The sequence below is a fragment of the Saccostrea cucullata genome, unplaced genomic scaffold (assembly GCF_032062105.1).
Source record: "Saccostrea cucullata isolate Sc308-1 unplaced genomic scaffold, CSIRO_AGI_Scuc_v1 ctg237, whole genome shotgun sequence".
NCBI classification, from domain to species: domain Eukaryota; kingdom Metazoa; phylum Mollusca; class Bivalvia; order Ostreida; family Ostreidae; genus Saccostrea; species Saccostrea cuccullata.
In genome coordinates this window covers 200707-214583 of record NW_026931975.1, presented here as the reverse complement: position 1 = coordinate 214583, position 13877 = coordinate 200707, and the positions used below count along the sequence as shown (strand labels likewise).

At 30.3% G+C, this 13877-nt stretch overlaps 1 protein-coding gene and 1 long non-coding RNA gene across 2 annotated transcripts; one reads left to right on the top strand and one right to left on the bottom strand.

The window, feature by feature from the left end:
* Positions 1 to 690: 690 nt before the first annotated feature.
* Positions 691 to 1026, top strand: LOC134234163 (uncharacterized). The gene is made up of 2 exons (XR_009985127.1): positions 691 to 758; positions 922 to 1026. It is a non-coding gene; the product is annotated as an uncharacterized LOC134234163 (long non-coding RNA).
* A 2985-nt stretch (positions 1027 to 4011) lies between these two features.
* LOC134234162 (peroxynitrite isomerase THAP4-like) lies at positions 4012 to 8458 on the bottom strand. Its single transcript, XM_062716224.1, has 5 exons — positions 8401 to 8458; positions 7229 to 7379; positions 7013 to 7122; positions 6499 to 6602; positions 4012 to 4308 (listed from the first exon to the last, which is right to left on the bottom strand). The coding sequence occupies exons 1-5, from the start codon at positions 8411 to 8413 to the stop codon at positions 4198 to 4200; spliced, it is 489 nt and encodes a 162-aa protein (XP_062572208.1). The 5' UTR covers positions 8414 to 8458; the 3' UTR covers positions 4012 to 4197.
* Positions 8459 to 13877: the final 5419 nt, after the last annotated feature.

The following is a 13877-nucleotide window of genomic DNA, read 5'->3' as shown; positions in this document are numbered from 1 at the left end:
ATGTACGTTTCACGGGTGTGATCAATTTGCTTAACACTGTACACAACAATTACCTCGGAATTACGATACTTGTGAAGGAGTTATGCTTTTGAACATTTCTACTCTGAATATAATTATTTTCCTGGATTAAAGTTTTAACATTTTACGTTTTAATATTTTTCTTTAATACACAACACGATTGCCACTTTTCCTCAGTATTAAGAATAAAAGAAAAATTTGTGAGAGTGCAAAGATGTGTCAATCAAATCCATCCAAAAATTTAAAGTTTCAATAACTTTTGGATGAAATAAAATTTTTAAAATATTTTTGTGTGAAATGCAATTAAAATATATAAGTGGTGATGTTATACAGAAAATATTAACTTCAAATCTGTGTCTATGCCCATTTAAAATAAAAAAAATTGTAGTCTTTTGCAGTCGCAATAAGTATTTTAAGCATTTAAAAAAAATCAGTATTTTGTAAATTCTTGCATGTGTGATATAAAATGATTTTAATTTGTTACTTTTGTTGCACTTCTTAGATTACTAGTAATTTTATTGTTCATGTTTTCAAATTAAGGTTTTATTGTTCCATGGTGTATATGTTTTATGTGAGAAAGATTATTATATATAGTATTCAAATTTTTCTTTTTTTTTAATCAGTGTTTTTATGGATGAATTTTAAACTAAAAATTATTCATATCGTCAAAAAATATAGCTGATGCTCTTCTCTAATTAACGTCTGGATACAACAATTCAAAATTAAAGATATATGACCAGGTCCCAGGATCATGAAGTAAATTTTGTATATAACAACATTTTAGTAAAGCAATATTAAAAAAAATATTTTAATTTTTGTCTACTTTACTCAATTAAAATTCTAGTACAACATGAATATTATGACTTAGCTTAAGATGTTTCATGATCCTGCGGCCAGGAGAAGATGAGGCTTCATAAATATTGGGTATGTGTTGATAAATTCGAACAATCAAAGATGATCAAGCAGATTGTGTTCTATGGGGAAAATAAATAAATTCTCTAAATTTTGTTCATTATTTATTGTTTGTTTAATGTTTTGAAATTTTAAATTGAAAGAAATTGTTTAAATCCCCCCTAAAAAATCATTTGTCGATTGCTGGTTGTATCTTGGAGGAATATATGGAATATTTTACCGTAATTCCTCAGTCTTCATTCCTGTATGTCAGCCTGAATGGAACAAATGATAAGAAAAGTGTTTATAACAACTTGAGGGAAACATTCTATTAAATTTTTCTGCAGTAAGATACAATTTTTGACAAAGTTCGAACTTCTTAACAAAGATGAAAGTCAAGAAATGATAAAAACGTTTCTGATGCTCATTAAAATGGACTCTCAACTATTTTTTTTGTCGAAATTATTATTTTTAATTTAAGTTCAATGTTTTGGGTGAAATGGAAAGAAAGTTTGACTTATATTTACCGAAGTTAATATGATTTGATAGATTTACGAAGGAAATTGTTTATGATTACAAAAGTAGCCCGAAGCAAATGTTGCATGCATTGATCTGACTGACTGTACAGTCGGCCAATGCCTGTATTATGTATTTACTCCTTTAAAGATATGATACAAAACAAATGTTCCGTTTTTCTCCCCTCCTTTTTTTCAAAATATCAAATAATCACAAAATTCTCCATTTAATATACACTAAAAAGGTTTCATGTATTTTTTCTTGGGAATAGTTATTTACACATATCAAACTGAAATAATTACACACATGTTTCATATTAATTCGAGACATTAATTTTGCATAGCGTTTGCTAACAGCACAAACCATTGTGCATGTTAAAATAATTTTATTGACATAATTATATAAAGCTTTCTCATAAGGTAAAAACACATTTATAAAAAAAATGCTGTACATAAATCTGGATTAAAAATTTAAAAGAACTATATAAAAGGATCAATGAATCTAAGGCAAACTAAAACTAAATTTTGAACAATTTTGAAATGTGCGATTAAAAATTGTGTGCTTATTTTTTTTACTTTAAAGTTGCTTCTAGAGAATATAAATAATTATACAAAACAAATGTTCCGTTTTTCTCCCCCCCCCTTTTTTCCCAAAACATCAAATAATCACAAAACTCTCCATTTAATACACTAAAAAGGTTTCCTAAAAAAAAAATTGTATCATAGCAAAATACAAAAATAAAAATTTTTTAATGGAACTTCTAATTCTCAGATTTTGAAGATTGTTTTAATGATTCACATATACTTTCTTTTCATGCAGTCATTCTGGAGACATTTGCATATAGCGTCTTTTTTCTAGGTTGACAGCACAAACCATTGTGCATGTTAAGATAAATTTTTTATGACATCCTCTTATAAAGCTTCAGATTATCATAAGGTCAAAAACACATTGTAACGATGTCAATCCTCCTAAAGTCTGAACTTAAAAAAAACGAGAACAGTTATTTAAAATTTACAAAGTATTTTTCTTCTCCTTGCTCCTCTTATCCCGTCAACAAATATGTTGAAAATTACTGGAAAAAGATTTTCTCAACACCGACCCAATATTTCCACCCTGAGTCGGAAGATGGCGAACAAACGTTATTTTAAAGATGGCCTAACTTATTTAAGTTGTGTTGTGTTCTTAATTTCCTTTGATTTTATTGATTATGTTAAAATAGTTGCTTTAAACAGTAAATACGCATCATTTTACTATACGTGCAAAGTATTGCTCACTGAAAACTCCAGTCGACCCCCTTTAGTGCAGTCCTTGATCGAAATACATGTATTTTGAAACGTGAACAACGCTGACTTATACAGGTACTGTAGGAGGAAAATATGATGGAAGGTTTCTTTCTTCCTTTTACGAGCCATGTTCAGCTTTAAGCCCGGGAAAATAAGAATTTAGAAACGAAGTACATGTAAATCGGGCAGAATAGGGAGTAGGAGAAGGTTTGATCCGAAGACCAAAAAAGAAAGACTCCAAAGCAGTCTGGATGATAAACAAGGCTTTTTCAAATTAAGAATGTAAATTACTAAAGAAATGAAACCTTAGAAAATGTTTAACAGAATGAACAAATTGATCAGAATTTAGATCAACTCACAGTACTATATAAAGCATATTTAAGAAATCACTGTCTAGTTCGTTGGATATACCAGGGCCTCAACTATAGTTTGGACGTGAAATGATATGCATGACGGGCGAACACTTAGTTTCTTCCCGTAAAAATCCATTTCTTGAATATATAAAGACTTTTCTAAAAAAAAAGAAAAAGGTCACTAGATCCCAAAAATGAAATATAATGAAAATGAACAAGTAATCATGCTCAAAAGTCCATTAAACAATTCAAATCAAGAGCAGAGGAAACAATCAGAGGTGGGATCAGGTGTCATGGAGGAGCAAGCATTCTCTGTCGACTGGTCAAACCAGTCGTTTACCCCATGTCATATTAAAAAATAACCCGTAAAAATGCAGGCGTAAATAATTGCTTAACAATTTGTATTAAGAGTCAGTCAGTATTCGACTGAATACAGATGGTATTAAATACAATCTATTTTTCTAATATGCATATGGTGATTGCATCGACCACAGAACATCAATCAAAGAATGTTGACATTATTAGACGAGACTATTCTTGATTCATCAACGTGTTTGTTCATAGATTGAAACGTTTTAGAAAAGAAATGTTAATTACGTAGAGGATGCTCTTACATATCTAATGATCTGGAAGAATAAAACCCCACATGGATGTGCTAAGGGTGCTACAAATATAAAAGTAGATGACGATAGATTGATTGATTGTATGTTGTTTAACGTCTCTCTCGAGAATTTTTCACTCATATGGAGACGCCACCACTTGCCGACGGAGAGCTGCAACTTTTGATATAAAAGAAATTGACGATAGAAAAGTTAGTCATCACTTTTATTATAACATTTTGCTTTACGGTTACGTTTAACCTTTTTTTTTTTAACCTCTTTTACTAGTAAAGTATATATGAATCAATATAATATATAATTATTTTTTTTTTACACTTAGAATAAACTTTATCTGGTTATAACACACAAAAATAATGAAAAATAAATATAGATAAAAACTGAAAGAATGTCATGAAGCTAAGTTTGTGGTGGTGTAACATATTATAGTACTAGATCATTAAAGAATAACAATAGAACAAAATATCAAAAAGACTCTGATGATAAGACAATGCATAAAAATTCCGATGTAAACAAAATTTAAATTTTTCTGTATGTTGCTCGAAGATGTTCTGTAAGAGGAGTAACGTCTGTTTCCATGTATAAAATCTGATGTAGTGTGTCTCCATCAAGATTTATCGTTCTCTTTAACTGAAAAAAAAAAACAAAAAACAAAATTGTGCTGTAAATCATTTTTATTCGCGAGAACTTTATTTTTGCGTAATTATGCGTGTCAGACAATGAGCTCGCGAAAATTTTATACACGGGTATATTAGTATTCCTTAAGATTATATATAATTTATATAATATTAATAAAATTATAAGATTACATAGAGAAATAACAATATTTTTTGTATAATATTTTGATATAAGAAGATTAAAAGAAATAAATCTCTTTAACTGAAAAAAAGAGAACAAATTATTTCTGACGCCAAACTTTCGATATATCTTCAACCTACATTATATATATATTTTTATATAATATTTTGAAACCATTTGCATTAATAGAAATAAATCTTTTCATTTCAGTGTATAAGTAATGAGAGCAATAGTTGTGAAAATCATCAGTCAGCATTTGATCTATAATTTTTTTGGCGATAAATCTTTAATCCTTTGAATAATGGCTTTAAAACATCTTGTTTCATCAACTTGTTTTCAATAATTTACCTCGTCTTAGAAATATATGCTCTTGCGTATCGAATCAGAGGTACATAAACTCCGTATGCAGGTGATGAAGGTATATTGTCGCATAAGTAAGGGAAGTTGACGATTGTAAAGTTAAAGCCATCACGTTTTTCATTAAGTTTGGTTGTTAGATTACCATTAACGTTTTTTTTTTCAAGTAAAATATCCAAATATGAAACAGATGTGCATATCCCAAGCTACCTCAATTTGTTAAGTTAAATTGTATTTGCTTCGCTAAACAAGGGTTTCTGATACGCCACTCTATGAAGAGAGTATACGTAGCGCATTAGAAACCCTTGGCTATCGAAGATGTAATAAGCAACTCTTAAGTGTGTTTAAATCAAGCTTTCTTCTAAGGTTTAACTAGACCATTGGTTCTATTAGATTGAACCATGATAAGATATTTGTAGTTCACTTTTTGTTGTGTGTAATACTTCTATATTTCAGTAGAATAAAAAAAATGAAATACCTTTTATTGATCTCAGGTTTGTACATGTACTTGGTTTAGTAAAATTCCCTGCATATGAATTTATAACACGTATTTTCATATCCACTCTCAATAACTTAACTTCTACATACGTTTATACTTTCAGAGCTTCTGTAAATTTTTACAGCATAGATTACCAAAAGTTCGACTTCTTTTTAGCGTGATTTAATAAAAGCAAACAACAGGCATATTCATAATATTGAGGCATAATGCAACAATATTGGAAAATTTCACCACTTTCCAATTATCAATAATGTCATACGACCTTTCTGAAAATGGATAGTTGTGAGACCCGGGGGAGACTTTGACGTAACGTCAAGTTAGATATGTCACGACACGTTATAGAAGCATCTCGCTCTTATGTCCAATTTGAATAGTGGTAAAATACAAAATGCTGCCCTTCTCTCCATTTTTTTTTCTCAAGAAAAGACTGGGTATCCTCTTGCACCAACTTATCTTCATTTTTTACTCATATGTCAAAAAACTACCCAGGCATCTTTACCTATGATGTTCCAATTTCAGTGGCAATGTCAAGAACAGTACAGCAACTGACAACGTCCATTAACGCTTTTAATTTGTCTAGGGTGATACACATTTAAAACAGAGCCTCAAAAAAGCGATCATACCTTTAATCAACTTCCATGGAAATTTTATTTTCCTTAAATTTCTTATGCCACTTGAAAACCAGTAACTAAATGCATTTTTCCCAGATGAAAATATACCATTTAAGATAGTAGTGATTTTCACGAAAAGGATATCACTTTTTGTTGTAACAACTTAAAGATGAACAATAAATCATCAGCTTATAAACTAAATAAAAAATCAGTTAAACTCTCACACAAATGTTTATAAAAGATCAAACAATCATAATAATGACATAATTTTCGTTTTATATACCACAAAGCGCTGTTTAATTCTGATTTCTCGTATTAAGAATTAAAATAATAATAATCACGTTAATGTCTCCCCCGCATTTTGAAACAACCGTTTCCATGGCAACTGCTATATAGTTACTTTCAAAGATATTTAAAATGTTTTTTAGATATACTTTCATATTTTCACACTTCCACTTAAAAATAAATTTTTACAACTTTTGCATATATCTATTATTATTAAGCATATATGTTATTCCTCTTGTACTGCTAGAAGTTACAAATATACGTATGTACCTTTTTTGTTTTAGGGTCTTTTCCAAAACTCATTCTGCCAAGGGTGTGTGATTCCACTGTAATACACTGGCTGCCCACTGTTCCTTCCGCCATTTCACTGACACCTGCAAAAACAAATAATGTCACGAGAAAAATTTGAAGAGTTTTTGAATAAAAGTGGAATTATCTACACAATTTTAAAAGTCTACCTATTTCATATTGTTTCTGCAATACGAAAAGAAACGGCAAAACGTCCAAAACCCAAATTTAGGAATTACTGTAGTTTAAAATAAAACAATTCATAAGACTTTAAAGGGACAATTGATTTATTGAATTGATTTATAATGAAACAAAAACAAGTCTCTGCAATTAAATAAACTGTTTTGATAAGAAAAGGCAACGACAGAAAGTTAGAGAAACATTGAGTTACAAGTATATGCCTACGTTTATTGTTGAAAAGCACCAGACAATGTGATGCATTATTACTTTAAAATAAATCTCGATGTATTAATATTTCAAATAGAAATGTATTTACCATTGTTGTGTGAAGATATAAAGGCAACTTGATTTGTTCCTGGTTTGATTCTAAGAAATCCAGCTTCTCTGTGAAGTGGTTTGTTCGTTGCTTTATTTACAGAGGAAAAGCTTCAAAAGCACAAAAAGTAAAAAAAACTGTATTCTAAAATGCAAACAAGGGTTAAGAGAAACAAAAATAAATCAAACCGCTTTCAATTTTTTAGAAGAAACATACCTAAATTGGAGCATGGGTTGGCCAACATGATAAAATTCTAAATCTTCAATATAGTTAAAATCCTCGATGGTTGGATATATACCCTTTCCCTCCCCTTTCCATTTGCCTAACAACCACTGCAAGGGTTTGACAGCATCGTGTAGAGGTACGTCTGCAGCAAATATTTAGACACACAGTTGCATTTAATGAAAATCAATGAAACTTACATGCAATACAAAATATATAATATGAATAAATGATTTCTTGTCTGCCATTACTGTGCATTGTTTTGGAACTTATAAAATGTCTCAGATGAACAGAAAAGAACAGGGAGTAGTCATCCTCTTGTTTTAACTCCTTTCTTCTTCCTCCACAATTTGCATTCTGGCCTTCCTAATCGTAATTCCATTTTCTTTCCCCTCTTTAACCCCCTGACGTCTCCATATGAGTGAAAAATTCTCGAGAGGGACGTTAAACAATATACAATCAATGAAACCCTCTTTAACCCTGTCTCTCTAATTCTCATTTCCCTCCGTGTCTACCTTTCATACCCCCTTCTAAACACATATTCTTTTGTTGGAATAAAAGCATCGTTTACATATTTAAAAAAAGTACAGTGATCTAAGCAGGGGGTAAAATCTTTGAAAATTATTTTAAAAAAAAAATATCTAATTGTTGAGAATATATTCGTTACGGGCAAATAATTCGTTATTCATAAGTAATGAGAAAGTCCATGCATTGGGTATTGTTTATCCTGATTCCAATGCCTACATGTAATCTAAAAATATTTTAATTTTTATTCTATATTGTAGAATTATATAGTGGGAACTATCACCAGTGTAATACCTTGAGATCGTCGCTCACGTGGCGCAGTGGTTAGAACATCTGCTCTCGAGTCACTGAGTAAGGAGTTAATCCTTACGTCGCGGGTTCAAATTCCACTGTGGGACGTGGAGACCAGTCCTTAGGATGAGACCGTATAAGAGGCCCCATGTTGCAGTAGATATTGGCATGAAAAAGATCCCTCCTTGCCCTAAGTGCTGAGTATAGTACAAAATTTGCACCTCTCACCCGTCAAGTGTTGGCGTCTCCATACGAGTGAAAAATTCTCGAGAGACGTTACATAAATACACATATGCAAAAAATATCTTGAAATGAGTTGAATAAACATACATAACCATTTCATAACTAACCTTTGGCTGCCATTTTTCGGAATCACATTTATTCGTAGAAATAAAAACCTGTAACGTAAATATTAGAATCTGTAACGTAAATATAGGTACGAGTTTTTTTTTTTTTTGAATTTTTTTTTGAAGAGTAACATTAATGACAAAAGAAATAATATCTAAAAATACAAATTTGATAAAGAAAAATAATTTTAAAAAAATTATTTCAATTCAACGTCAGCTATTAGTTTTTTTTTTCTCTCTCTCTCTCTCTTCTGTCTGAGCAGATAAATTTATCTATTCATGAATTTTTTTTCCAAGTCATATATGAAAAGTGCTATCAGAAAGGAAAAGTTAGGGTAACAGTCAAATCTATATCTAGATCCTCATTTGATGTAAACTGAGAACAGAATCAATATGAAGATTTTATATCTTTATTATTTTTTAAATCATTTTGATTATGAAATAAAATTTTCCAAATATGCTAGTATTACCCAAAAACTGCAAATTTTTATGCACATATGTTGCAAAGAATTCAGGATATTAAAAATCAAAATTTTGACTTAAGTTCTCAGGTTATGGTCTTGGGGCCAGAACACTGGAAAAATTGCAATTGTTTGTAGTAAAGAACTTAAACTGATGCTTGCTTTAAAATCAGCACTAATTTGGATTCAAAACTTACACAGAAGCCACTGGAGGGTGCAGAATTTTCTGTGGTTGAATGCCATCATTTTTGAGATACTTTTCTCTTCAGAAAACATAGAGCACAAGAGCCTATCTAAGACTTTTACAAATAAACTGCGGTTGATACTAGTTTATAAAATATATAAATATGGTAAATAGACAAGCTTGTGCTCTATGTTTTACAACTAAATGTACTTTAAAATCGTTGAAAATTTGCATAAAAATGAGAGAATTCGAAAATTGCCATATTTTCTGACCTCTTTGAGTAATTGAAGAGCCAATACTTATTTTGTGGCAGGGACTACTACAGGTCTTTCTTGATAAACTGTTGCATTAGTCTTAAAGACACTCAAAATCAGGCACCAAAAAGGGGTTTTAGCCTTTATATTTTTATAGACTCGGAATTATATCTAATGAATCTGAAACCTTTTTGTGTTTATTAATTATATGATTTATTACCTCATAGCTGACTGATAATATGGATGTACCTTTCGAAACAGATAGAAATCCCCACAGTTCAAAACTGACGGGTTTGCAGTGACGACACAAATTTTTACACGAATTTGCTGCCATATCTTAATTTTTTTCTGCCTTACCTTTCCCCCCATATTTAGCTGATCAAAAATACGGTGCTTTGGTATTTTATTCTAAGTGTTCATTTGGGGGATCTCTAAACGAGTAAAAGTTTTGAATCAATATTTGCTGTTTTAAATCTTAAATCGAAAGTACACCAGTAAAAACTAAACAAAAGGTTTGTCAGCTGTGCATACATGCATCATATAATTCAAGCTTTAATTAATACGGTAATTTTTATTAGTAGTTTTCTGTAAGAAAAATGTAATAATTAGTCAGGAAAATATTTTCATTTATAATGGTCGGTTTTAATAGCATAATTATTACTTACTGTAACGTGTCTCTTCAGTTCGACACAAAAACAACAGTATGGAGCGCCATATTACACTCTAATCTGCAATTAATTGAAATGATTGCAATTGAGTGTTAAATTAAGAACGCGTGAATTTATGCCAAAGTGAATGCTTCTCGACATTATAGTTTTGAAATGGATTATTAATTTATCAGATAAAAGTATTTAAAAGAATTTGAATGACATATTAATATACAAGCTAAGGTCATCTTTAGAATAATGTCTGCTTGCCCTTTCCGGATTCAGGGTAAAATTATTGGTCGGTAGGTGTAGGTGATTAGGTAGGGAAATCTTTTTTATAGAGAATTTCAACGTATTTGTTGACGGGATAAGAGGAGTACTTAAGGAGAAGAAAAAATTCGTGTCCTGGAATGTAAAACAAAACAAAACATGAAGAGACTTTGAGTCGGACCATTTTTGAGTTAGCAAGAAAAGGGTAACTTTTTTTTTATTTTTAAACATGGCCTAATGGTATTTGTATTTGAGTAAATAAATAGATGCAACTGAGGTTGTTCTGAATTAAATCTTTGTATGTATTCATGAAATTAAAAAAAATCTTCCTCATTCTGTGCAACTCGTCATGTTTGGGTAAACAAAAAATAAAAACATAGGCTATTCGGTGAGAATACCGGTATAATGGATTAACAATTTTTTGTCAACATTGTAAATTGTATTTGCAAACAAAGTCTTCGAATCGACCATAGAATCTAGCTGGAAGTGACTTCTCAGAAAGAAGTCCAGGTTTGCATTCCACCATATTTCTTCCTGTTGATTCTTCCCGGTATCTCTTACAAATATTCTTTGACCGTTGCTTCCAAACTGTTTATATTAAACAAAATTCTGCTGTTCCTAGACAAGAACTTCCTGGTATAAAATCATTGTTCGTGTTCATCTTCTCATTCCTGTTGGGCTCGTCATATTGGTGGTGTTAAAATACATGTGCATATAGTAAAGAACAAACCCTGAAATCAACTACTTTAAAATCTTGAAAGCTTTGAGATACCCGGCCCCAGACATCTACTTGATGCCGAAATTTATGAAAGTTATGATTACTGTCGAAAATTTTACCAGACGATGTGATACATATAAAGAAAAGCTGGGCACTTTGACAGAATATAATGCGTAAAACGTGGATGTTGATAAAGGTTGTAAGGCAATATGAAACAATCTTTTCCTCTGTATTCAGTTGTTCTTTATTATAGACCGAGGAATTAGATAAATTATATCATTAACATAAACATACTATAACAAACTTTATTAAAATTGCATTTAAGAGGAGAATAAATATAATTCTATAAGTGATAAGAAGACGGGGAAAAGGCGCGCTGGACTTCAAGATAGTATATTTGTCATAATATAATGACAGAATTCAAAATTAATTGATAAATATTTCAGAACCAGCATAAACCATTTCACGTCACAAAATGCACTGTACATGCAACCAGCATGGAAAAGTAGGGATCTGAGCTTACTTAGCAGTACATAGTGCACTATAAATACTTCAAAAAAGGGGTAGGAAAAACTTACATGTATTTCTTTAAAAAACTTCCGCCGAAAAATATAGATCCTGGTTTAATCCTATTTGTATGGAATTTAATCGCGATTATTTTAAATTGAAAATAGTTTACTTTGCATTCTACATGCAGAATCCAGATTTGATAAAGAATATATTGAATAAAATGCACAATTTTGAAATAAAGATCCAGTCACAAATACGCTCAAAAGTTCAGGATCAAACCTCTTTTATTAATATTTATAACAAACTGCACTTTAAACGACCTTTCCTTATTTTTATAATGCCGTGTCTTTTCCCAGATGGACAGAAATTGTGAGTGATGATTCACAATTACCTCTGAACTCACTTTCTGTAAATAAAAACTTGAATTGGAAAGGAAAATGCTAAAGTGATCTGATTTCAATAGACGACCAGGGCTGGGTTTGACAAAACTATCGAAAGATTTGTCCTAAGATAGATCATCTTAAGATATGACTTATGACAATTATAAGATTCATCACTGCAGTAAATGTACAAAACTATCTTAAGGAGGTTGGTTCCTGTTATCAAAAGTATTGAGGATTTTTTGTTAAGTATATTTTTAGAATCTACACACACAGCTTAATAAAAAATCAAAACAAAAAGGTGGTCCACACAGACAGAAAACATCTTTCGATCCGAGGGCATAAAATACTGTAGATCACTTAATTTTCGCAACATCTTATTTTCGCGAGATAGTCATTAAATCTTTATAAACGGGACAAAATTTTCACGAATTGTAGTCGTTGCTCTATATATAAATTAATATAAAGTTGTTGGTAAAATTTCATTCTCGCGTATAATAGCATTTATAAAATTTATATAGATAAAATGAAAGAAATGCATTAAACATTTAAAGGTGTTATTGCATATGTAATAAAATGTATATAAATAAAATTTCTTGCATGAAACAATGAGTGGAAAAAAGAAATATATGTAAGGATTATAAGAATAATTAAATATCGCTAGGAAAAATTCAAAATATTTTAGTGGATTGTAAAATGAATATGGATTGTTATATTCTGTCAGTAAGATTATTATCCTTATCATAACTGTAATGTGATAAAACATAAAGACGAAAAAAATTATTGTGGTCTTGGCGGTTTTTTAACCCCACCTTTGCAAATTTATTGTCATTTTTCAATTATTTTTGGTTAATCAATGTTTGACATTAATTTCATCATTTGATCAAATATATTTTATGATAAATTGAATAAATGACCTTTCTCACAAACAGAAGTTGTTTTGTCTTTCATTGCAAATGAACTCAGACTCACTGGAGAACATAACTGGTTGTTTCATGTTGACAAATGAATGGTATTTTATGGAAACATAATATGGAATGAAATTTAAAGTTTTCAAGTTATTGGAAAAATTTGGGTGACAAAAAACCTATTTTATGTAAATAAAAACATTTTGGCGGTAAATTTTGTGATAAGATACTGTTGTTATAATTATATACTCATCATTGATAACATAAATGATCAAGGTCTTTAGATTAGCCACCAGACATGTAGGTGGGGGGCATCATTTATTGTTGGCATCTGGTGAATAATTACACGTCAACAGATGGAATTTGCAACCTGGCATGGCAGGGACACTGTGTATGCAATAGCCATCTTGATTAATCCAATTAGCTAATTAGCCAATCAGATTGAAGTAACCTATACTGAAATCTTATCTTGGTCAAAGGTATCTCAGTTATTCACTTTTTTGTTTTAAGAGCTGCTGGACGCACCTAAATTTTAACAAGAATTCAATTTACCCACCCACCATCACCCTAAAAATTTATTTATATAAAATCAGTTGTCCTAAATTACAAACATACTGTACCTTTTTGTTTTTGTCTTGTACATTTATTATTACTGTATATTATTACTTTATTTTTCCTTTTCACAACTTAAATATAATATTCTATTAAAACATGTGCTTCAAATTGTAATTTTATCATTCAATCCGTGTTTCAAATTATAATTGTATCACATTATTTTTTTCTTATGTTATAATGTTAGTACATGTATTTCTGTTGTTGGGCGGTTTTTTAACCCCACCTTTGCAAATTTATTGTCATTTTTCAATTATTTTTGGTTAATCAATGTTTGACATTAATTTCATCATTTGATCAAATATATTTATGATAAATTGAATAAATGACCTTTCTCACGAACAGAAGTTGTTCTGTCTTTCATTGCAAATGAACTCAGACTCACTGGAGAACATAACTGGTTGTTTCATGTTGACAAATAAATGGTATTTTATGGAAACATAATATGGAATGAAATTTAAAGTTTTCAAGTTATTGGAAAAATTTGGGTGACAAAAAAATTATTGTGACAACAAGATTCATTCTCCTTCGTAAAT

Bases quoted from the DNA above. Each gene is read 5' to 3' on its own strand.
- LOC134234162 (XM_062716224.1), bottom strand. The intron at 7,123-7,228 runs GTATGTTTCTTC...GTGCTTTTGAAG, and splicing joins CAACCCATGCTCCAATTTAG to CTTTTCCTCTGTAAATAAAG. The intron at 4,309-6,498 runs GTACATACGTAT...TTTTTTTTTCAG, and splicing joins AAGACCCTAAAACAAAAAAG to TTAAAGAGAACGATAAATCT.